The sequence below is a fragment of the Coregonus clupeaformis genome, chromosome 33 (assembly GCF_020615455.1).
Source record: "Coregonus clupeaformis isolate EN_2021a chromosome 33, ASM2061545v1, whole genome shotgun sequence".
NCBI classification, from domain to species: Eukaryota; Metazoa; Chordata; class Actinopteri; order Salmoniformes; family Salmonidae; genus Coregonus; species Coregonus clupeaformis.
The window spans coordinates 14,541,482-14,564,693 of NC_059224.1; the positions used below are offsets into that span (position 1 = coordinate 14,541,482).

A 23,212-nucleotide genomic window follows, 5' to 3' on the forward strand; every position below is an offset into this window, starting at 1 on the left:
GCCAGGTGTGTAGGCCAGGTGTGTAGGCCAGGTGTGTAGGCCAGGTGTATAGGCCAGGTGTGTATGCCAGGTGTGCATGCCAGGTGTATAGGCCAGGTGTGTATGCCAGGTGTACAGGCCAGGTGTGCAGGCTTGATGTGTAGGCCTCTCTATGGGCTGGCCTGATGTGTAGGCCTCTCTATGGGCTGGCCTGGCATTAGTTAGTTTCTGAGGGCCTCTTTCTGCTCCTTCTCTTTCTGGGCAGCCTTGGCTCGGTTTGTGATGTTGTTGAGGCACGCCCTGACGCCCGCCAGGTGGAGCAATGACCCCGCCGCCTCCTTCATCTCCTCATCATCGCTCTCCAACGGCGGCTTCTCCGCCGATGCCACCGAACGGCGCTTCTTCAGCGGCAGCGTGTCGCCCAGGGCCCGCAGGCGGTTTTTGGTCCAGGGCAGTCCCCGTCGCCGGGCATGCTGGGATAGGAAGGAGACGGAGGCAGAGTCCAGTGGGACTTCTTTAGGTTCGGATTTGACCCCTCGGTGGACGCCCATCTCCACTGCAATGATGTCATCGTCTTCGTCGGACGCGGAGGGGCCCTGGGAAGAGCAGGGCATGCTGGGGGATTTGGCAGTGCTGTAGTTGTGGTCCTCTTGGAGGTCGTCGCTGGGAGGGTAGGAGGGGTGGTCGCCCCGGGTCAGGTAGTCCCCCAGAGCTGACCTGGAGAAGGACACACAGAAGGTAGGAAGGCTACAGTTACTCTTAATGGAAACAGACTACATTCTTGGTTAGAGTGTCTGCACTGAGATTGGAAGGTTGGGAGTTCAATCCCCAGCCGAGTCATACCGAAGACTGTAAAAACTGGACCCAATGCGTCTCTGCTTGGCACTCAGCAACATTAAGGAGATACTATAGATTGGGGGTAAGGCCCTGCGATAGACTAGCGTCCGGTCCAGGGGTTGTACATGTGTACTATCTTAATTTGTTCACTCTGTTGTCACAGATAATTTTCCTGCGCAGAAGAAAATGCTACTTGTAGTGTATTCGGGGTTAAAAAGGCTTCTAAAGTTTGTATTTTCCACTTAAAAATGAAAGACTTCATTTGCCCTAATGAAACATGTATCAACCCCTACAAAAATGTTAATGAATTATTATCCACATAATATTTCATATTTCCTGTTTCTGCAGAATTATTGTTCTGCTGTGAGAAGCTGGTCAAATTAAGATAGCATATCTGTACTTGTACATCAAGCTGCCTCACGCTACAGAAACAGGAGATAGGCTCCTGCTCCTATGAGCCGTTCCAGCTCGCACTGGCCAAGGTTATTTACTTCCTCTTCCTGTACAGTTCACACAGGGAACAGGCTACAGTTACTGTTTACATACAGCTGAAGTCGGAAGTTTACATACACCTTAGCCAAATACATTTAAACTCAGTTTTTCACAATTCCTGACATTTAATCCTAGTAAAAATTCCCTGTCTTAGGTCAGTTAGGATAACCACTTTATTTTAAGAATGTGAAATGTCAGAATAATATTAGAGAGAATGATTTATTTTCTGCTTTTATTTCTTTCATCACATTCCCAGTGGGACAGAAGTTTACATACCCTTAATTAGTATTTGGTAGCATTGCCTTTAAATTGTTTACCTTGGGTCAAACGTTTTGGGTAGCCTTCCACAAGCTTCCCACAATAAGTTGGGTGAATTTTGGCCCATTCCTCCAGACAGAGCTGGTGTAACTGAGTCAGGTTTGTAGGCCTCCTTGCTCGCACACACTTTTTCAGTTCTGCCCACAAATTTTCTATAGGATTGAGGTCAGGGCTTTGTGATGGCCACTCCAATACCTTGACTTTGTTGTTCTTAAGCCATTTTTCCACAACTTTGGAAGTATGCTTGGGGTCATTGTCCATTTGGAAGATCCATTTGCGACCAAGCTTTAACTTCCTGACTGATGTCTTGAGATGTTGCTTCAATATATCCACATAATTTTACTTCCTCATGATGCCATCTATTTTGTAAAGTGCACCAGTCCCTCCTGCAGCAAAGCATAACGATGGTCATTATGGCCAAACAGTTCTATTTTTGTTTCATCAAACCAGAGGACATGTTGCCAAAAAGTACGATCTTTGTCCCCATGTGCAGTTGCAAACCGCTTTTTTATGGCAGTTTTGGAGTAGTGGCTTCTTCCTTGCTGAGTGGGCTTTCAGGTTATGTCGATATAGGACTTATTTTACTGTGGATATAGATACTTCTGCACCTGTTTCCTCCAGCATCTTCACAAGGTCCTTTGCTGTTGTTCTGGGATTGATTTGACTTTTCGCACCAAAGTACGTTCATCTCTAGGAGACAGAACGCGTCTCCTTCCTGTGCGGTATAATGGCTGCATGGTCCCATGGTGTTAATACTTGCGTACTATTGTTTGTACAGATGAACGTGGCCTTCAGGCGTTTGAAAAATTGCTCCAATGGTGAACCAGACTTGTGGAGGTCCTCAATTATTTTTCTGAGGTCTTTGCTGATTTATTTTCCCATGATGTCAAGCAAAGAGGCTCTGAGTTTGAAGGTAGGCCTTGACATACATCCACAGGTACACCTCCAATTGACTCATATTATGTCAATTAGCCTATCAGAAGCTTCTAAAGCCATGACATCATTTTCTGGAATTTTCCAAGCTGTTTAAAGGCACAGTCAACTTAGTATATGTAAACTTCTGAGCCACTGGAATTGTGATACAGTGAATTATAAGTGAAATAATCTGTCTGTAAGCAATTGTGTCATGCACAAAGTAGATGTCCTAACCGACTTGCCAAAACTATAGTTTGTTAACAAGACATTTGTGGAGTGGTTGAAAAACAAGTTGTAATGACTCCAACCTAAGTGTATGTAAACTTCCGACTTCAACTGTACATCTAATGTTTCTACTGTTGCTACAGACAGAGGTGCAATGTTTCCCAAAACAGTACTGTTTTGTGTAGTGTAGAGTAGTGTGTGCCAGGCTTTTGGCTGCAGCAGAATATCGTCAGACACACGGCTACTGTATTTGTAAATCCATACCTTTGATAAAAACTTGAAACTTAAAGCTCGGGTCAAATTTTTTCTAACATACACTACATCACCAAAAGTATGTGGACACCTGCTCATTGAACATCTCATTCCAAAATCATGGGCATTAATATGGAGTTGGTCCCTCCTTTGCTGCTATAACAGCCTCCACTCTTCTGGGAAGGCTTTCCACTAGATGTTGGAACATTGTTGCGGGGTCTTGCTTCCATTCAGCCGCAAGAACATTAGTGAGGTCGGGCACTGATGTTGGGCAATTAGGCCTGGCTCGCAGTCGGCATTCCAATTAATCCCAAAGGTAATCCCAAACCATTTCTTTATGGACCTCGCTTTGTGCACTTGGGCATTGTCATGCTGAAACAGGAAAGGGCCTTCACCAAACTGTTGCCACAAAGTTGTAAGCACAGAATCGTCTATAATGTCATTGTATGCTGTAGAGTTAAGATTTCCCTTCACTGGAACTAAGGGGCCTAGCCCGAACCATGAAAACAGCCCCAGACCATTATTCCTCCTCTACCAAAATGTACAGTTGGCACTATGCATTGGGGCAGGTAGCGTTCTCCTGGCATCCGCCAAACCCAGATTCGTCTGTCAGACTGCCAGATGGTGAGGCGTGATTCATCACTCCAGAGAATGTGTTTCCACTCCTCCAGAGTCCAATGGCGGCAAGCTTTACACCACTCCAGCCGACGTTTGGCATTGCGCATGGTGATCTTAGCTTTTGTGCAGCTGCTCGTCCATGGAAAACCATTTCATGAGGCTCCCGACGCACAGTTCTTGTGCTGACGTTGCTTCAAGAGGCAGTTTGGAACTCGGTAGTGAGTGTTGCAACCGAGGACAGACAATTTTTACGAGCTACGTGTTTCAGCACTCGGCGGTCCCGTTCTGAGAGCTTGTGTGGCCTACCACTTCGCGGCTGAGCCGATATTGCTCCTAGACGTTTCCACTTCACAATAACAGCACTTACAGTTGACTGGGGCAGCTCTAGCAGGGCGGAAATTTGACAGACTGACTTGTTGGAAAGGTGGCATCCTATGACGATGCCACGTTGAAAGTCACGGAGCTCTTTAGTAAGGCCATTGTACTGCCAATGTTTGTGTATGGAGATTGCATGGCGGTGTGCTCGATTTTATACACCTGTCAGCAACGGGTGTGGCTGAAATAGCCGAATCCACTCATTTGAAGGGGTGTCCACACACTTTTGTATACATAGTGTATTTCTGTATAGTTACTGTGTCGTTATAATAGTATATTTGATATACCATAAAAGCAGAGCATCGCACCATAAATAAATCAATAGTTCTCCCTCTGTCCGTCCACACCACAGCACACCCCTCCCTCGGACCTCGTTTTCCTTTAGCAGGACAGCCTGTCAGCATTAAATATCTCACAGGAAGAGCATACCATCCTCTACATGATTAAATATTCAGTGCACACCTTATATGAGCTGCTTCCCTGCCCGTGGGGATGTTTAATTCATGACATGGTTTGTGTGTATGTGTGTGTCCTTTCATACTCCCATGCTCCCATGATGGATGAGCATGTCCAGGCCTGTTCTTGAAGCGTTCTCTGAATCGCCAGTCTTCTCACAGGAGTAAACCAGTGTGATGGCTGTAGAAACACACCTTGTTGTGATAAGAGTTACAAATGGCACCCTATTACCTATATAGTGCCCTACTTTTGACCAGAGCACATAGGGAAAAGGATGTCATTTGGGACACAGCCTAAGTCTGAACTCAACATGTAGTACTGTACTACACCTAATAAAATACCAAATACCTTTGTGTGGTGGTTTCAGTTGGAGTACAATAAACAAATGAGGTGTGATTATGTAAACAGTAAATGGTGGAAAAATACTTTTTGGATGGTGGGGGGTGAGTGTGTGTGTGTGTGTGTGTGTGTAATTGACTGTGTGTGTACTCCAGGTGCAGCTCTACGTCATAACCCAACATTTGATTAACAGGTTCACTGACCTTATCGCAGTGGTCCTTCTGCCCACGGGGCTTAAGGGTAGGGGTTGGATGACAGGAAACAGACCCTGGCTCCTGACACAGGCGCCATTTTGGATCACGCCTTGAGAAACTACAGAGAGAGGAGCAGACACACTTACACAGAGATACACACACCAACAAATCCATGCCAACATACACTAGTGTTCACAAGAAAATACACACACACACACACACACACACACACAAAGGATCCAAACATTTCAAAGGTCCCTGTATGCATGGTACTCAAGGGTACAGAAAGCACCTCCTTCTCCAAACACACACACACACACACACACACACACACACACACACACACAAACAAACACAAACACAAACACAAACACAAACACAAACACACACACACACACACACACACACACACACAGAAATGCACACAAATACACATACATACATCTATACACAGAACACAGACGTACAACAAAAAGCAGTTTCATTGTTAAGTCATACACAGTGGGGAAAAAAAGTATTTAGTCAGCCACCAATTGTGCAAGTTCTCCCACTTAAAAAGATGAGAGAGGCCTGTAATTTTCATCATATAGGTACACGTCAACTATGACAGACAAATTGAGAAAAAAAATGTAGGATTTTTAATGAATTTATTTGCAAATTATGGTGGAAAATAAGTATTTGGTCACATACAAACAAGCAAGATTTCTGGCTCTCACAGACCTGTAACTTCTTCTTTAAGAGGCTCCTCTGTCCTCCACTCGTTACCTGTATTAATGGCACCTGTTTGAACTTGTTATCAGTATAAAAGACACCTGTCCACAACCTCAAACAGTCACACTCCAAACTCCACTATGGCCAAGACCAAAGAGCTGCCAAAGGATACCAGAAACAAAATTGTAGACCTGCACCAGGCTGGGAAGACTGAATCTGCAATAGGTAAGCAGCTTGGTTTGAAGAAATCAACTGTGGGAGCAATTATTAGGAAATGGAAGACATGCAAGACCACTGATAATCTCCCTCGATCTGGGGCTCTACGCAAGATCTCACCCCGTGGGGTCAAAATGATCACAAGAACGGTGAGCAAAAATCCCAGAACCACACGGGGGGACCTAGTGAATGACCTGCAGAGAGCTGGGACCAAAGTAACAAAGCCTACCATCAGTAACACACTACGCCGCCAGGGACTCAAATCCTGCAGTGCCAGACGTGTCCCCCTGCTTAAGCCAGTACATGTCCAGGCCCGTCTGAAGTTTGCTAGAGTGCATTTGGATGATCCAGAAGAGGATTGGGAGAATGTCATATGGTCAGATGAAACCAAAATAGAACTTTTTGGTAAAAACTCAACTCGTCGTATTTGGAGGACAAAGAATGCTGAGTTGCATCCAAAGAACACCATACCTACTGTGAACCATGGGGTTAGAAACATCATGCTTTGGGGCTGTTTTTCTGCAAAGGGACCAGGACGACTGATCCGTGTAAAGGAAAGAATGAATGTGTCATTGCCAACAAAGGGTATATAAAAAAGTATTGAGAAACTTTTGTTATTGACCAAATACATATTTTCCACCATAATTTGCAAATTAATTAATTAGAAATCCTACAATGTGATTTTCTGGAGAAAAAAATTCTCCTTTTGTCTGTCATAGTTGACGTGTACCTCTGATGAAAATTACAGGCCTCTCTCATCTTTTTAAGTGGGAGAACTTGCACAATTGGTGGCTGACTAAATACTTTTTTTCCCCACTGTATGTATGTGTGCGTGCTAGTGTGTATGTACGTCTATCTGTGCGGGTGTGTGTCAATGTGTGTGCTAGGTCTCTCTGGGTTAACATCCCCCTCTCTCCTTCCCTCCCCCTTTCCTGCTCTCTCTCTCTCTCTCGCTCCGGCGGCAGGCAAGGCTTTCCGTTGCCGTGGCGACCGCACCCAGTCCACATGCCAGACAGTGGTAGATCACGCTCCAGCGGAGGAGAGGCAGGAAATAACTATCTCTGTTCAACACATAGGGTGACTCCCTAATGGCACCCTATTCCCTTTATAGTGCACTACTTTTGAGCAGTGCACCATATAGGGAATAGGGTTCCATTTGGGAGGCAGCCATACAGATCCTGTTTACACTAGATACACACAGTATGCCCTAACCTGGCCTGGACTAACCCTGGCCTGGCCTAACCCTAACCTTGGCCTGGTCTAACCCTAACCCTGGCCCTGCTCTGCCTGGTCTAACCCTAACCCTAACCCTGGTCCTGCTCTGCCTGGTCTAACCCTAACCCTGGCACTGCTCTGCTCTGCCTGGTCTAACCCTAACCCTGGCACTGCTCTGCTCTGCCTGGTCTAACCCTAACCCTGGCCTTGCTCTTCCTGGTCTAACCCTAACCCTGGTCTTGCTCTGCCTGGTCTAACCCTAACCCTAACCCTGGCACTGCTCTGCTCTGCCTGGTCTAACCCTAACCCTGGCCTTGCTCTGCCTGGTCTAACCCTAACCCTGGCCCTGCTCTGCCTGGTCTAACCCTAACCCTAACCCTGGCACTGCTCTGCATGGCCTAACCCTAACCCTGACCCTGCATGGATCCACAAGTATAGACCAGTGGTGTAAAGTACTACTGAAGTAGTTTTTTGGGTATCTGTACTTTACTTTACTATTTATATTTTTGACAATTTTTACTTCACTACATTCCTAAAGAAAATAATGTACTTTTTACTCCATACATTTTCCCTGACACCCAAACGTACTTGTTTACATTTTTAATGCTTAGCAGGACAGGACTATTAGCCCATACAAAAGTATTGAATAACAGATTCACTACATAGAACAACAGATAGTTCCCCCCAAAAAATCTAAAGGAAGTTTGTTCTGAAGTGTCTGTTCTATATGTGAGAGATATAAGAAAGATCAGGAAACATTAGTTCTTTTATTTTTTTACATGAATTTAACCCCTTATTGTTGGCACTAAACAGTCCCTATATATACACACACATCTATTCATTTTTTCAACTGATACCGGGGGACCTTCAGACGAGTCTTGTGAGGCCTGTGGGCGTCCTAGAGCAGAACAACCGACATGTACGCGTTCGCAAGAGTCTCACCTTTCCACAGAGACTGTTAGGACGCTAAAGACAGAAGTTGGCAGATCGGCTGTACCGACTTCAGACTAGTCCCAAGACGCTTGTGGGGGTCGTAGATCGATTTTCGAGATGTCTCATGGTCTGACAAACATCGCTCTAGCTCTGTCACCTTTCACCACAGATGCAGAAGTGCGACATAGGCGGATGTGGTTAAGATGCATCCAATGCAAAAAAAACGGATATCTCTATCTTAAACTGACAGATTGTTATGAGGATTTTTGTATTATGCTAATTCGATTACGCTAACATTGACCTTAGGCGGGTAAACACTTCAAAATGTGATGTTTGGAAAAACATGAATGAACGTCTAGTTCTGACATACGACTGTGAGAGCTGGTTGGTCTCAGTATGTATAAACCCTAAGACACATGATGCTGAGAAGCATGCTGTAAACTAAGATGGGAGAAAACACACAGCATCTTTACGCCCTGTCATTATCAAGAAGAGAGAGAACATACCCCGCTTTCACAGCACTGAAAACTAGTTCTGGACAGAGTACAAGGACAGAGAATAGGGCATGCAAGAAAACTAAAAAGGAGAGAGAGTGTGTGTGTGTGTGTGTGATCTACGCTGCTTTTCAGGTCAGCTACAGCCAGAGAGAGATGACTAGGAGGGTTCCTTCATGTGCTTTATGTTCAGACTCTTAAATTCGTTCCACATGGCCCTGCTGTGTGTGTGTGTGTGCATGTGTGTGTGTGTGTGTGTCGGCTTGTGTGAGCCTGCAACCAGAGGGATCAGACGCAGTGTCCAGATCTCAGGGTTAAAATTCATTCCCAGCAGACCTTGAGAAAGCCACTGTTTCAAAGTGGCCTCTCTCTCAGTTAAAACACTTCTGCTGCCAGGAAAATACAGAACTCCACCTTCTATATAGGCTGCAGCTGAAGAGGACTAGGGAAGAAGAAGGTGTCTTAGTGTGTGTGTTATGGAAAGTGCAACTTTATTTTCTTTTACATATATGGTTTACAATTGGTTGTTACTCAACTTACACAGGTCTTGTATAATTTTGAAATGGAACATGAAGCAGTCACTCATCACCTACACTTTATGAGCTTGAAGAGTAAGGTTAGCATGGGAGAGATGCAGAGACTTTACATTATTACAGCATAGACAGATCCAGAAGGCCAAGGCTGTGAGCTGTGGGACTGGGATAGTGAGCTGTGGGACTGGGATAGTGAGCTGTGGAACTGGGATAGTGAGCTGTGGGACTGGGATAGTCAGCTGTGGGACTGGGATAGTGAGCTGTGGGACTGGGATAGTGAGCTGTGGAACTGGGATAGTCAGCTGTGGGACTGGGATAGTGAGCTGTGGGACTGGGATAGTGAGCTGTGGAACTGGGATAGTCAGCTGTGGAACTGGGATAGTGAGCTGTGGGACTGGGATAGTGAGCTGTGGGACTGGGATAGTCAGCTGTGGAACTGGGATAGTGAGCTGTGGGAACTGGGATAGTGAGCTGTGGAACTGGGATAGTGAGCTGTGGGACTGGGATAGTCAGCTGTGGAACTGGGATAGTGAGCTGTGGAACTGGGATAGTCAGCTGTGGAACTGGGATAGTGAGCTGTGGGACTGGGATAGTGAGCTGTGGGACTGGGATAGTGAGCTGTGGAACTGGGATAGTCAGCTGTGGAACTGGGATAGTCAGCTGTGGGACTGGGATAGTGAGCTGTGGAACTGGGATAGTCAGCTGTGGAACTGGGATAGTGAGCTGTGGGACTGGGATAGTCAGCTGTGGAACTGGGATAGTGAGCTGTGGAACTGGGATAGTGAGCTGTGGAACTGGGATAGTGAGCTGTGGAACTGGGATAGTGAGCTATGGGACTGGGATAGTGAGCTGTGGAACTGGGATAGTCAGCTGTGGAACTGGGATAGTCAGCTGTGGAACTGGGATAGTGAGCTGTGGGACTGGGATAGTGAGCTGTGGAACTGGGATAGTGAGCTGTGGGACTGGGATAGTGAGCTGTGGAACTGGGATAGTGAGCTGTGGGACTGGGATAGTGAGCTGTGGGACTGGGATAGTGAGCTGTGGGACTAGGATAGTCAGCCGATAGTGTATGCCGATAAAGCTTCTTGAATGGAATTAAATTAAATTAATTAGTGTCTGTCCTCTGTCCACTACTATACCAGTAGCAGTCGTGCCGTTTAAGATGAGGGAGGGTGATTATTATTTTCATGAGCATGGCCTTATTTATATTTTTGCATAGTGGATGACTGTCATTCATATTCCATTCACCTAGCTCAATGTAACATCGACAGGTTTAGGCTACTACATGATACTCAAATTTGCCCTATACCAATCATGAGGTTGCTACAACCTAGCCTATGAATGAAAGTTTACAACGTAGGTGCACAAAGGTCAAGAGAAAAATTTGACTTAGTAACACATTCAATACCGCATCTAGTTGATCTAGGGTGTAATCGTTAGTCCAACAGTTGCAAACGAGAGATTCTATTGGACAAAATACTTGCTTCCGTTTAACCTCTACGGGATCGGTGTCCCGTATACGGGACGGTTGAGCTAACGTGCGCTAATGTGATTAGCTTGACTGTTTTAAGTAACAGCAAACTTTCCAGGACATAGACATGTCTTATATGGGCAGAAAGCTTAAATTCATGTTAATCTAACTGCACTGTCCAATTTACAGTAGCTATTACAGTGAAAAAATACCGTGCTATTGTTTGAGGAGAGTGCACAACAACAAAAAACGTGTCACGGCAACTGGTTTGATATGTTCACCTCTGAAGGTAAATAATGTACTTACATTCAGTAATATTGCTCTGATTTGTCACCCTGAGGGTCCCAGAGAAAACATATAGCATAGTTTTGTTTGATAAAATCAATTTTTATATTAAAATATAGGAACTGGGTTCTACAGTTTGAACCCTTGCAGTCTCTGGCTCCACACCCACCCCGCCTGGCCATCTAGATGTGTGAAAGTTGGTGTATAAGCTAATGATCCATCCTGTATGACATTCCTGGGAGTGTGTAAACTTACATTTTGTATTACCATATCAGTTTTGTATGTTCTCTATAGTTTTGTACTTGAAAATGTATCAATTGACCAATTCGGCACATTTGGGCAGACTTGATACAAAATAGTCCAGTATTGCAATGCTTCACTGGATCAATATGAAACTTTGCACACACACTGCCTAAACTGCAATATTATATTGTGGCCTTTGTCTTGCATTTCAAAGATGAAATAAATCAATTTTAAAAAATACATTTTTTGGGGTTTGTATTATCTTTACCCAGATCTAATGTGTTATATTCTCCTACATTAATTTCAAATTTCCACAAACTTCAAAGTGTTTCCTTTCAAATGGTATCAAGAATATGCATATCCTTGCTTCAGGTCCTGAGCTACAGGCAGTTAGATTTGGGTATGTCATTTTAGGTGAAAATGGAAAAAAAGGGTCTGATCCTTAAGAGCTTAAGAAACGTTTTTCAACAGAATCGGTGGAATGAATACACCCCGATCACACGTAAACACAGTTCACTTTCATAGCAGCCACGTTGTATTCCTTCTCGCTTCTACACGCTATACTCCTCTCACCTTTTGCCTTCGCTTGTGGACTTCAGTGTACAACACATCAGCTGTCTGTGACCAGGCGAAAAAACCTTTCCAAGCCAAACCTTCATATCATAACCGCTATACACAGCCTACATCGTTGTCACCATATTAGCTAAAGTAATGTCATAGTCAACATAGCTAATACAACTAACGCAGTAGTAAACCCACTACAATCATGCAGTACAGTGTACAGTCAGTACAGTAAGCAGTTCAGCATTTACACCGACGGGCCCCATTGGCAATAAATAAATTAGTCAAACCAAAAGCTTACCTTGACTTGGAAGAGTTCCAGTGTTGTTTTGTATTGTCGTAGCCAGCTAGCTAACATAGCAGCTCTGTTTGAGCTGGGTGTTTGAGTAGGCTAAACTAGCTAGCTGCATTTGCTAGCTAAGTAAGTGAAAGTGAAAAAGAAATGAATTTGTTCAAAACTGTTCAACTATTGTCTTTCTCTCTCTTTGAGTCAACTACTCACCACATTTACATTTACATTTTAGTCATTTAGCAGACACTCTTATCCAGAGCGACTTACAGTTAGGGAGTGCATACATTTCCACATGTTTTGCACTGCAGTGCTACCTAGCTGTAGCTTATGCCTTTTGTATTCTTTTGTATTTTTGTATTTAATTTAACCTATATTTAAGTAGGCAAGTCAGTTAAGAACAAATTCTTATTTACAATGACGGCCTACCGAAAGGCAAAAGGCCTCCTGCGGGGACGTGGAAATTTGAAATTGTCTACACATGCTGTATTCGGCGCACATGGCATTTTTTTTTTGATTTGATTAAAAACAAAGATATAGGACTAAAAACACACATCACAACAAGAGAGACACCACAACAATACATAAAGAGAGACCTAAGAGAACAACATAGCATGGCAACAACACATGACAACACAGCATGGTAGCAACACCATATGACAACAACATGGTAGCAACACAACATGGCAGCAGCACAACATGGTATCAGAACAAAACATGGCAAAAACATTATTGGGCACAGACAACAGCACAAAGGCAAGAAGGTAGAGACAACAATACATCACGCAAAGCAGCCACAACTGTCAGTAAGAGTGTCCATGATTGAGTCTTTGAATGAAGAGATGGAGATAAAACTGTCCAGTTTGAGTGTTTTTTGCAGCTCATTCCAGTAGCTAGCTGCAGCTAACTGAAAAGAGGAGTGACCCAGGGATGTGTGTGCTTTGGGGACCTTTAACAGACTGTGACTGGCAGAATGGGTGGAGGATGAGCGCTGCAGTAGGTATCTCAGATAGGGGGAGTGAGACCTAAGAGGGTTTTGTAAATAAGCATCAAACAGTGGGTCTTGCGACGAGTATACAGAGAATACCAGTTTACAGAGGAGTATAAAGTGCAGTGATGTGTCCTATAAGGAGCATTTGTGGAAAATCTGATGGCCGAATGGTAAAGAACATCTAGCCGCTCGAGAGCACCCTTACCTGCCGATCTATAAATTACATCTCCATAATCTAGCATGGGTAGGATGGTCATCTGAATTAGGGTTAGTTTGGCAGCTGGGGTGAAAGAGGAGTGATTACAATAGAGGAAACCAAGTCTAGATGTAACCTTAGCCTGCAGCTTTAATATGTGCTGTGAGAAGAACAGTGTACCGTCTAGCCATACTCCCAAGTACTTGTATGAGGTGACTACCTCAAGCTCTAAACCCTCAGAGGTAGTAATCACACCGGTGGGGAGAGGGGCATTATTCTTACCAAACCACATGACCTTTGTTTTGGAGGTGTTCAGAACAAGGTTAAGGGCAGAGAAAGCTTGTTGGACACTACGAAAGCTTTGTTGTAGGGTGTTTAACACAAAATCCGGGGAGGGGCCAGCTCAGTATAAGACTGTATCATCTGCATATAAATGGATGAGAGCGCTTCCTACTGCCTGAGCTATGTTGATGTAATTTGAGAAGAGCATGGGACCTAGGATCGAGCCTTGGGGTACTCCCTTGGTGACAGCCAGTGGCTGAGATAGCAGATGTTCTGACTTTATACACTGGATTCTTTGAGAGAGGTAGTTAGCAAACCAGGCCAAAGACCACTCAGAGACACCAATACTCCTTAGCCGGCCCACAAGAATGGAATGGTCTACCATATCAAAAGCTTTGGCCAAGTCAAAAAAAATAGCAGCACCACATTGCTTAGAATCAAGGGCAATTGTGACATCATTTAGGACCTTTAAGGTTGCAGTGACACATCCATAACCTGAACGGAAACCAGATTGCATAGCAGAGAGAACACTATAGGCATCAAGAAAGCCAGTCAGTTGATTATTCACAAGTTTTTCCAACACTTTTGATAAACAGGGCAAAATAGAAATTGGCTTATAACTTATAACAGGATCAGCTTGATCTCCCCCTTTAAATAAAGGATGCACCGTGGCTGCCTTCCAAGCAATGGGAACCTCCCCAGAGAGGAGAGACAGGTTAAAAAGTTCAGAGATAGGCTTGGCGATGATAGGGGCTGCAACCTTACAGAAGAAGAAAGGATCTAAACCATCTGCCCAGATGGTTTTTTGGGGTCAAGTTTAAGGAGCTCCTTTAGCACCTCAGACTCCGTGACCGCCTGCAAGGAGAAACTTTGTAGCGGGGCAGGGGAAAAAGAGGGAGGAGCATCGGGGCTAGTCACATTAGAAGGGGTTGGAGGTTAGGAAATGTTGAACGTCAATGAGGCATGGCTGAGTCAAATAGGAATCCTGACTTAATGAAGTGGTGATTAAAGAGCTCAGCCATGTGCTCCTTATCAGTAAGAACCACATAATCAACATTAAGGGACGTTGGCAGCTGTGAGGAGGAGGGTTTATTCTCCAGGTCTTTAACCATTTTCCAGAACTTCTTGGGGTTAGACCCACAGAGAGAGAACTGTTCCTTAAAGTAACTAACTTTAGCCTTCTGGATAGCCTGAGTGCACTTATTTCTCATTTGCCTGAACGATAGCCAGTCAGCCTGAGTATGTTAGAGCCTATCCGCCAGGGTAGCTCTCTCTCTGCTCTCCCCTCCCTCTGTCTGTTCTTAATTGCAGGAGTGAAGTCTGGTGTGCGGGAGTCAGGGTTCCAGCTGCAGCTCATTCACTATAATCACCTCAGCCTCAAAGACCCGGTCAAACTTGCCACTCACGTCAGATCATAGTCAAGACGACCATATTGTTGGAACCTGACTCCTGCTCCGCTTCCTCCTGCCACCACCATCCTGCCTCCACTACTGACCTCACATTTGGACTCACCACGGACACCTTGACTTTTTGCGACGGAAGTTCTGGTGGCCCAGGATGGAGGCGGACACTCGAGCCTTCATTGCCGCTTGTACGGTATGTGCACGAAGTAAGAACTCCACCCAGGCCAGCGCTGGTCATCTACGACCTCTGCCAATACCCAGCCGTCCCTGGTCCCACATTGCATTGGATTTTGTCACTGGACTCCCCCTCGTCTGGAAAGACTGTCATTCTTACTGTAATTGATCGCTTTTTCTAAGTTTGCTCATTTTTTTGGCCCCTACCTAAACTGCCCACTGCAGAGAAACTGCTGTTATTTTGGTTGAACATGTGTTCCGCTCTCATGGTCTACCCACTGATATTGTCTCTGACAGGGGTCCCCAGTTTGTCTCTCAGGTATGGAAAGCTTTTTTGTAAAGCTTTGGGCATCACATCCAGCCTGTCCTCTGGATATCACCCCAGACCAACGGGGCAAGCCGAGAGAGTGAACCAGGAGATGGAGACCGCTCCGCTGTGTCACAGGGGTCTAACCCTGGGTCATGGAGCTCCATGCTCCCCTGGGTGGAATATGCTCATAACACCTTGACTAATGCTTCCTCTGGTTTGTCTCCCTTTCTGTGTGCTCTGGTTATCAACCTCCCTGTTCCCTTCTCAAGAGAGGGAACTGGCGGTACCTTCGGTGCAGTCCCATGCGCCGCTGCTTCAAGGTCTGGAGGAAGGCCAGGGTAGCTCTGTACCGAGCTTAATCAGTACATGCAGAGGCAAGCCAACCGGTCACGGTCCCAGGCTCCCGTTACTCTCCTGGTCAAGAGGTATGGCTTAAGTCACGTGATCTTCCATTAAAAGTGGAATCTAAGAAGATGGCGCCGCGCTTTATAGGACCGGTTAAAATACGTCTATTGTTAACCCCTTGCGCGGTTAAACTACAGCTTCCTGCCTCTCACGGGTTCATTCCACTTTCATGTGTCCCAGATTAAGCCTGTGTCTGTTAGCCCTCTGTGCCCGCCTCTCGGCCCCTCCTCCGCCCAGGGTCGTAGGTGGGGGGTCCTGTCTCACTGTCCGCGACTTCTGGATGTTCGCCGCCGGGTCGTGGTTTCAGTACCTGGTGGATTGGGAGGGTTATGGTCCTGAGGAACGTTCCTGGGTTCCCAGGAGCTTCATTGTGGATCCTGCTCTGGTCCGTGGATTTTCATCGGTTAATCCTGATAAACCCTGCCGGCCGCGGGTGGCGTCCGTAGAGGGGGTACTGTTAGGCCTACTGCTGCTAGGTAGCTCTCTCTGCTCTCCCCCTCCCCCTCTGTCTGTTCTTAATTGCAGGAGTGAAGTCTGGTGAGCGGAGTCAGGGTTCCAGCTGCAGCTCATTCACCATAATCACCTCAGCCTCAAAGACCCGGTCAAACTTGCCACTCATCGTCAGATCATAGTCAAGACGACCATATTATTGGAACCTGACTCCTGCCTCTGCTTCACTCCTGCCACCACCATCCTGCTTTCCATTACTGGACCTCACATTTGGACTCACCACGGACACAGGACGTTACGGTACCACTCCTGCTCAGAACCCTGGATCTGTTACCTCCTGTAGACCTGGGACTTGCTCTTCCCCTATTTTTTGGAAACCTGGACAATTTTAACTTGAAATAAACCTGTAAACCTTCTGGCTGGTGTAGTTAGTCTGCATTTGGGTTCATATTCAGTTTAAATGTGACAGAGTATGCGCAGTCTGAGTCTTTCGCCAAATGGTGTTCTTGAGGTGGAGTAACTACCAGATCATGATCGAACCAGGGGCTGAACCTGTTTTTAATTCTCATTTTCTTTATGGGGGCATGTTTGTTAACAATACCACTAAAAATATAAAAAAATAAGGTCCAAGCGTCTTCAACAGAGGGAGTCAAGCTGATTCTATACCAATTTACAGAGGCCAGGTCATGAAGGAAGGCTTGCTCATGAAAGTTTTTTAGCAAGCGTCTATGACAAATCAGGACAGGTCGTTTCATTGAGCAGCCATTACGAACACAGGCTGTAAAACAGTGATCACTAAGGTCATTACAGAAAACAACAGACTGATCAAATCAAATCAAATCAAATCAAATTTTATTGGTCACATGCGCCGAATACAACAGGTGCAGACATTACAGTGAAATGCTTACTTACAGCCCTTAACCAACAGTGCATTTATTTTAAACAAAAAAGTAAGAATAAAACAACAACAAAAAGTGTTGAGAAAAAAAGAGCAGAAGTAAAAAAAAAAGTGACAGTAGGGAGGCTATATATACAATAGAATAAAGTGACAGTAGGGAGGCTATATATACAGGGGGGTACTTGCAGATAGTAATGTGCAGGGGGCACGCTAGTTGAGGTAGTTGAGGTAATAGTACATGTGGGTAGAGTTAAAGTGACTAGCATAAATACTTAACAGAGTAGCAGCAGCGTAAAAAGGGGGTGGGGGAAGAAAATAGTCCGGGTAGCCATGATTAGCTGTTCAGGAGTCTTATGGCTTGGGGGTAGAAGCTGTTGAGAAGTCTTTTGACCTAGACTTGGCACTCCGGTACGCGGGCGGAGAGAGAGAACAGTCTATGACTAGGGTGACTGGAGTCTTGACAATTTGAGGGCCTTCCTCTGACAACCGCTGGGTATAGAGGTCCTGGATGGCAGGGAGCTTTGCCCCTGTGAGGTACTGGGCCGTACGCACTACCCTCTGTAGTGCCTTGCGGTCAGAGGCCAAGCAGTTGCCATACCAGGCGGTGATGCAACCAGTCAGGATGCTCTCGATGGTGCAGCTGTAGAATTCTTTGAGGATCTGAGGACCCATGCCAAATCTTTTTAGTCTCCTGAGGGGGAATAGGCTTTGTCGTGCCCTCTTCACGACTGTCTTGGTGTGTTTGGACCATGATAGTTCGTTGGTGATGTGGACACCAAGGAACTTGAAGCTCTCAACCTGTTCCACTAGCCGCCGATGAGAATGGGGCGTGCTCAGTCCTCTTTTTTTCCTGTAGTCCACAATCATCTCCTTTGTCCCGGTCACGTTGAGGAGAGGTGTTGTCCTGGCACCACACGGCCAGATCTCTGACCTCCTCCCTATAGGCTGTCTCATCAAGTTGTCGGTGATCAGGCCTACCACTGTTGTGTCGCTTGCAAAACTTAATGATGGTGTTGAGTCGTGCCGGCCATGCAGTCATGGTGAACAGAGAGTACCTATCAGGATTATTTTTTAGGGATAACATCAAGGGGGAGTAGACTTTTCTGGGTGTTTGGAGTCATACCTTGTGGGATTGGTAATAATCTGAAAAAGATTTAGGGAGTCCCATTGCTATACGACTTGGTCAGGTGGTGTAAGCATGTCCCAGTTTAAGTCACCTAGCAGGACAAATTCAGACAGTGTAAGGGGCTAGGGAGAGAGCTTGGGGCAGTTAGGGTACAGGCGGTGCGATGGTGGACATAACACCCAGCAACAGTTAATAAAGAGCATTGGAAAGTTTGATGCTTAAAACCAGCAACAAATTGTTTGGCATGTGGAGAACAAGCACTGAAGGTGTACCAAGGGAACACCTCAGTGGGTTGTCTCCCCATGTTGTCCCCAAACAATTGATTGCCACTCCACCACCTTTGGAAGATCTGTCTTGCCGGAAAGGGTTATAACTAGAAAGGTTAACATCAGTGTTCAAAACACTCTTTCTTAACCACGTCTCAGTAATGACCAACACATCTGGATTGGAGCTGTGAACCCACACTTTCAATTGATCCATTTTAGGTAATAAGCTTCTAGTGTTAACGTGCAGAAAACCCAGGCTTTTACGAGAGCAGAAATCAGTGAAACAGATATCAGAGGCAAGCAACAGTAGATGGGCCAGGGTGTACATGCACATTTCCAGATATCATCAGCAGTAATGCAATCAGAGCACGGCAGAGGACAGGAAGAGCTCTGCAGTGTTGATTTTCTATGACATTTGAATGTGCATCCGATGGCAACAAGATAATATTGTACAGCAATTTCATCAGGTAACATGAATACAAAGCCGGCGAGAGGTGGTTAGAATAGGATGGGAGGCCAAGAGTCTGTGTAACCAATAGAGAGTCAGAGTCCCGAGTGTGGGAACAAACATAGTATGTCCCACGGTTGGGTAAACAAGCAAGTTCATAGTCAACAAAGCACGCAGGAGTCATGAGACAAATAGCATAATGCACAAGAAAATAATATAACGACTTGGGGCTAGCCATTGTAAGTTCAAAGAGTCACTCGCCCCAACAAGATAACTTGAGGGAGTAGCTCTCTATGAGTCCAGTAGGCTATAAAAGTATGACATTAAATAAATAAATAAATAAATAAATAGTAGGCCTATACTAGTTCATTAAAGCGTTTTTGAGTCAGCTCACATAATAAGCTTCACAAGTTAATTAGTCTACCTAAAATTCCGATCAGTCCACAGTCTGCGGTGTGTGTGTTAAGTGCGTGTGTGCTGGAGGCGAGCGAAAGCTCGGGAGAGAGGGGGGAGTGTGGCGGGGGTACCTGTACCAGACAGGGGGAGACAGGCCAGGGCAGACGGTGAACAGATCGCCACAGTACTAGATTCATTCAGTACTAGATTCATTCTCTGATCCTTTGATTGGATGGACAACATGTCAATTCATGCTGCAAGAGCTCTGATAGGTTGGAGGACGTCCTTCGGAAGTTGTCATAATTACTGTGTAAGTCTATGGAAGTGGGTGAGAACCATGAGCGTCCTAGGTTTTGTATTGAAGTCAATATACCTAGAGGAGGACGAGAGCTAGCTGTCCTCCGGCTACACCATGGTGCTAACCTACAGAGTTCTGTTGAGGCTACTGTAGACCTTCATTGCAAAACAATGTGTTTTAATCAATTATTTGGTGACGTGAATATATTTAGTATAGTTTTATCTAAAAAGGACAACTTTTTAAATGTTTCATTATTTTTATTTTTATGAAAAGGATGGTCCTCCCCTTCCTCCTCTGAGGAGCCTCCACTGTACTATACTACTATACTACTATACTCACCTCTCTGTCTCTCTTCACCTTTATCACCCTCTCTGTTAACTATCCACCCAACTTCTTTATCCCATCTCTGTCTCTCCTTACCCCTCCCTCCCTCCCGCCACACCCATCAGTCACAGGCAGGTCTGTAGGGAGGCCAGGCCCCTCAGACACTCTCTACTTGGGCTCCTTGACCATTACTCCATTATCAGGGCCAAGGAACGGTGGTGGAGGGGATGGAGGACACGGACCAGACATCTAATGTATGCATTTCCCCCATTTAGATTACCGCTATCCCACTGCACTCCCAGAATGCACTGTGATTGGGATTGAGTGTCCATTTAAACTCACCAGGGACAGAGGAGAGGGATACAGAGAGAGAGCGAGAGAGAGAGAGACCAATAGAGACACATATTTCCCTCAGATTACAGCGATCCACAAAGAATTTGAAAACAAACTCAATTTTGATAAACTCCCTTATCTACTGGGTGAAAACCACAGTGTGCCATCACAGCTGCAAGATTTGTGACCTGTTGCCACAAGAAAAGGGCAACCAGTGAAGAACAAACACCATTGTAAATACAACCCATATTTATGTTTATTTATTTTCCATTTGTACTTTTAACTATTTGCACATTGTTACAACACTGTATATATACATAATATGACATTTGAAATGTCTTTATTCTTTTGGAACTCTGAGTGTAATTTACTGTTAATATTTATTGTTTATTTCACTTTTATTTACTATCTACTTCACTTGCTTTGGCAATGTTAACATACGTTTCCCATGCCAATAAAGCCCTTAAATTGAAATTGAAATTGAATTGAGAGAGAGCGACAGAGAGAGAGAGACAGAGAGAGAGAGAGAGAGAGAGAGAGAGAGAGAGAGAGAGAGAGAGAGAGAGAGAGAGAGAGAGAGAGAGAGAGAGATAAAGTGGAGGTGGAAAAAAATCAGGATGCCTTCTTGAGCTTCAGATCAGATTGTTTTACTCTCAAACAGAAGCATCCTCTAGAATGTTGTCAAGTGTCAAGACGCAGCACTTGGTATTCTCAATGTGCCTTCTAAAGAATAATTCAGAACTCTGGATAACACAGGAGTTGGTGTCCGAGATGATAGAGAGAGGTAGAGAGAGAAAGAGAGAGTGTGAGGATAGAGAGACAGGAGGAGAGAGAGATGGATACAGACACAAAAAAGACAAAGCGATGCTGGATGGTATCCTACCTTGTAAGAGAACTCCTCCGTTCTTTCTGAAGAAGGGACTCCCTGGCCAAAGTAGAGGACTGAGGAGAGAGAGAGAGATCTTTAATCATTTGATCATGTAACCAAATAGCACCATATTACCAGGGCCCTGGTCAAAGGCAGTGCCCTAAATACAGTGTTTTCTCTTTTCCACCTCATGAAATAACTAGCATTCTTTTCATTTTAAAAGTTTTAATTCGCAAGTCAGAAAGGTCTGTAGCCTTGTCCCGCTAGAATGAACGATATACATCTTCTGGTGATCTATTGATAGGACAGGTGCTTGTCAGTCACAAAGCCAACGATGCCAGGGAAACACTGTGCTGTCCGTCTGCCCCTCCTCTCCGTACCTGTGTTATTTTTGTGCGCTGTGTTTGGCTGCAGTCAAAATGTATTTTCACGGAGGAGGGAGAGCGCATGATGCTTCTTCTTCATGTGTGAATTTACACATGTAATGTAAGTGGTAACGATGAGTTTAAATTAATTATTGTTTTATTCATTTATTTTTCTTTTGCATGTTTCGTATAGCCAGCCACGGAGTTGACGCGTATAGGCTATTGACGCGTGTTGACTTGTTTATAAAAGGTGTGGAACTGACTGAATAAAGTAAATCTCCTAAATCCCTTTGCTATTCAGAAATCATACAGCATAGCTCTGTGGCGAACCGTGACTATAGGACCTAGGCCTTCAGAGGGACCACAAATCTTCCAATATGTTTTTATCAAACTCAGAAATCAAGAAAATATCAGAAAACATAGCATCACTTAATGCGACCGACATTATATCTTCTGTAGTCCGGACCATTGTTTGAGCTAAATAAATAAAAATGTTTGTGTGTGAATGGAAAATGTCTGGGATCTTTTATTTCAGCTCATGAAACAAGGGACCAACACTTTACATGTTGCGTTCATATTTTTGTTCAGTGTATAATGTTTCTCAACAGGGAATCCATGTAGGTTTTTGCCACAATAAATTACATTGAAAGAGTAGATTAGACTAGTTTTTCTGACTAAATTACTAATCTACTGCCTTCCCTCAAAGTCCCACCCACAGTGATTGATTGACAGGTCTGAAACCCTACCAACTGTGTGACTCACAAACATCCTGCAACATTCCCTGGCAATCCCACCCACAGTGATTGATTGACTGTTAAAGGGATAGTTCACCCAAATTACAAAATTACACATTGGTTACCTAACCCAATAAAATACATAATTGGAAGAACAAACATTTTTATGGCAATTCATATCTAGCAGTAAATATTACTTTAATCTCAAGGTTTAATGTTAAAAAAGGTTATCTTACTTAGAAAATAGTACTGATCGTATAGGCTTAGACGATATCCAAAACAACTAACAACACACCGAATTCATACTGTCTCTCTGATTTCATGTTCAGTAATTGTATAGTCGTGTCTTTCTACTCAATACCAAACTGCATTTAACCAATCTGGGAGGTAAAGTATTCAATAATTTAACTGTGTATTTCAGATGTAATTAAAGGCATTAGAATGTACCAGAGACCACCAAAATAGAGTTTGTTCAGATCTTTTTTTCAAGGGGGCATGCCCCCTCCGGACCCCCCTCCGAACCCCCCCAGCCTGGAACCTTTTGGCTACTTTTTCTATTTGTCTGGAAACTCCATGTTATTGGGGAAAACACTGCATAAAGAGAATAGGATGTATTTTGAGACACAGACAAACTGAAATTTAAGCTGGGGTTTTAGCCCATAAGCCAGTGATTCTGATGACAGTGATTATATTACTGGAAGCCCTGGCCATTCATCTATCCCTATGATTACAACAGAGAATTTCAGCCCCACTGATGTAGTCCACAGAGGTGATTTCTCATGACAGGCTCCCAACACACACACACACACACACACACACACACACAAACGAGTGTGCACCGATGCACACACATACACACGGACACACACATACACACGGACACACACAGTCGCAAACAAGCGCACACACACATGACAACCAGACAAACAGACACATATAGCACACACACAGACACACACACAATTGCAGGTAAACACAGTCACACACAGTACAC

The 23,212-nt window shown here is 44.7% G+C and overlaps 1 protein-coding gene across 1 annotated transcript in view; it reads right to left on the reverse strand.

The window, feature by feature from the left end:
- LOC121548503 (forkhead box protein N3-like) overlaps window positions 1-23,212 on the reverse strand; it is a 92,127-nt gene continuing 68,915 nt past the window's right edge. Inside the window, exons 4-6 of the mRNA XM_041859958.2 lie at window positions 21,135-21,193; window positions 5,010-5,118; window positions 1-696 (exon numbers count right to left, since the gene is read on the reverse strand). Of these exons, the coding sequence (XP_041715892.1) occupies window positions 201-696; window positions 5,010-5,118; window positions 21,135-21,193 (664 nt within the window). The 3' untranslated portion in view covers window positions 1-200. The remainder of the gene's footprint in view (window positions 697-5,009; window positions 5,119-21,134; window positions 21,194-23,212) is intronic.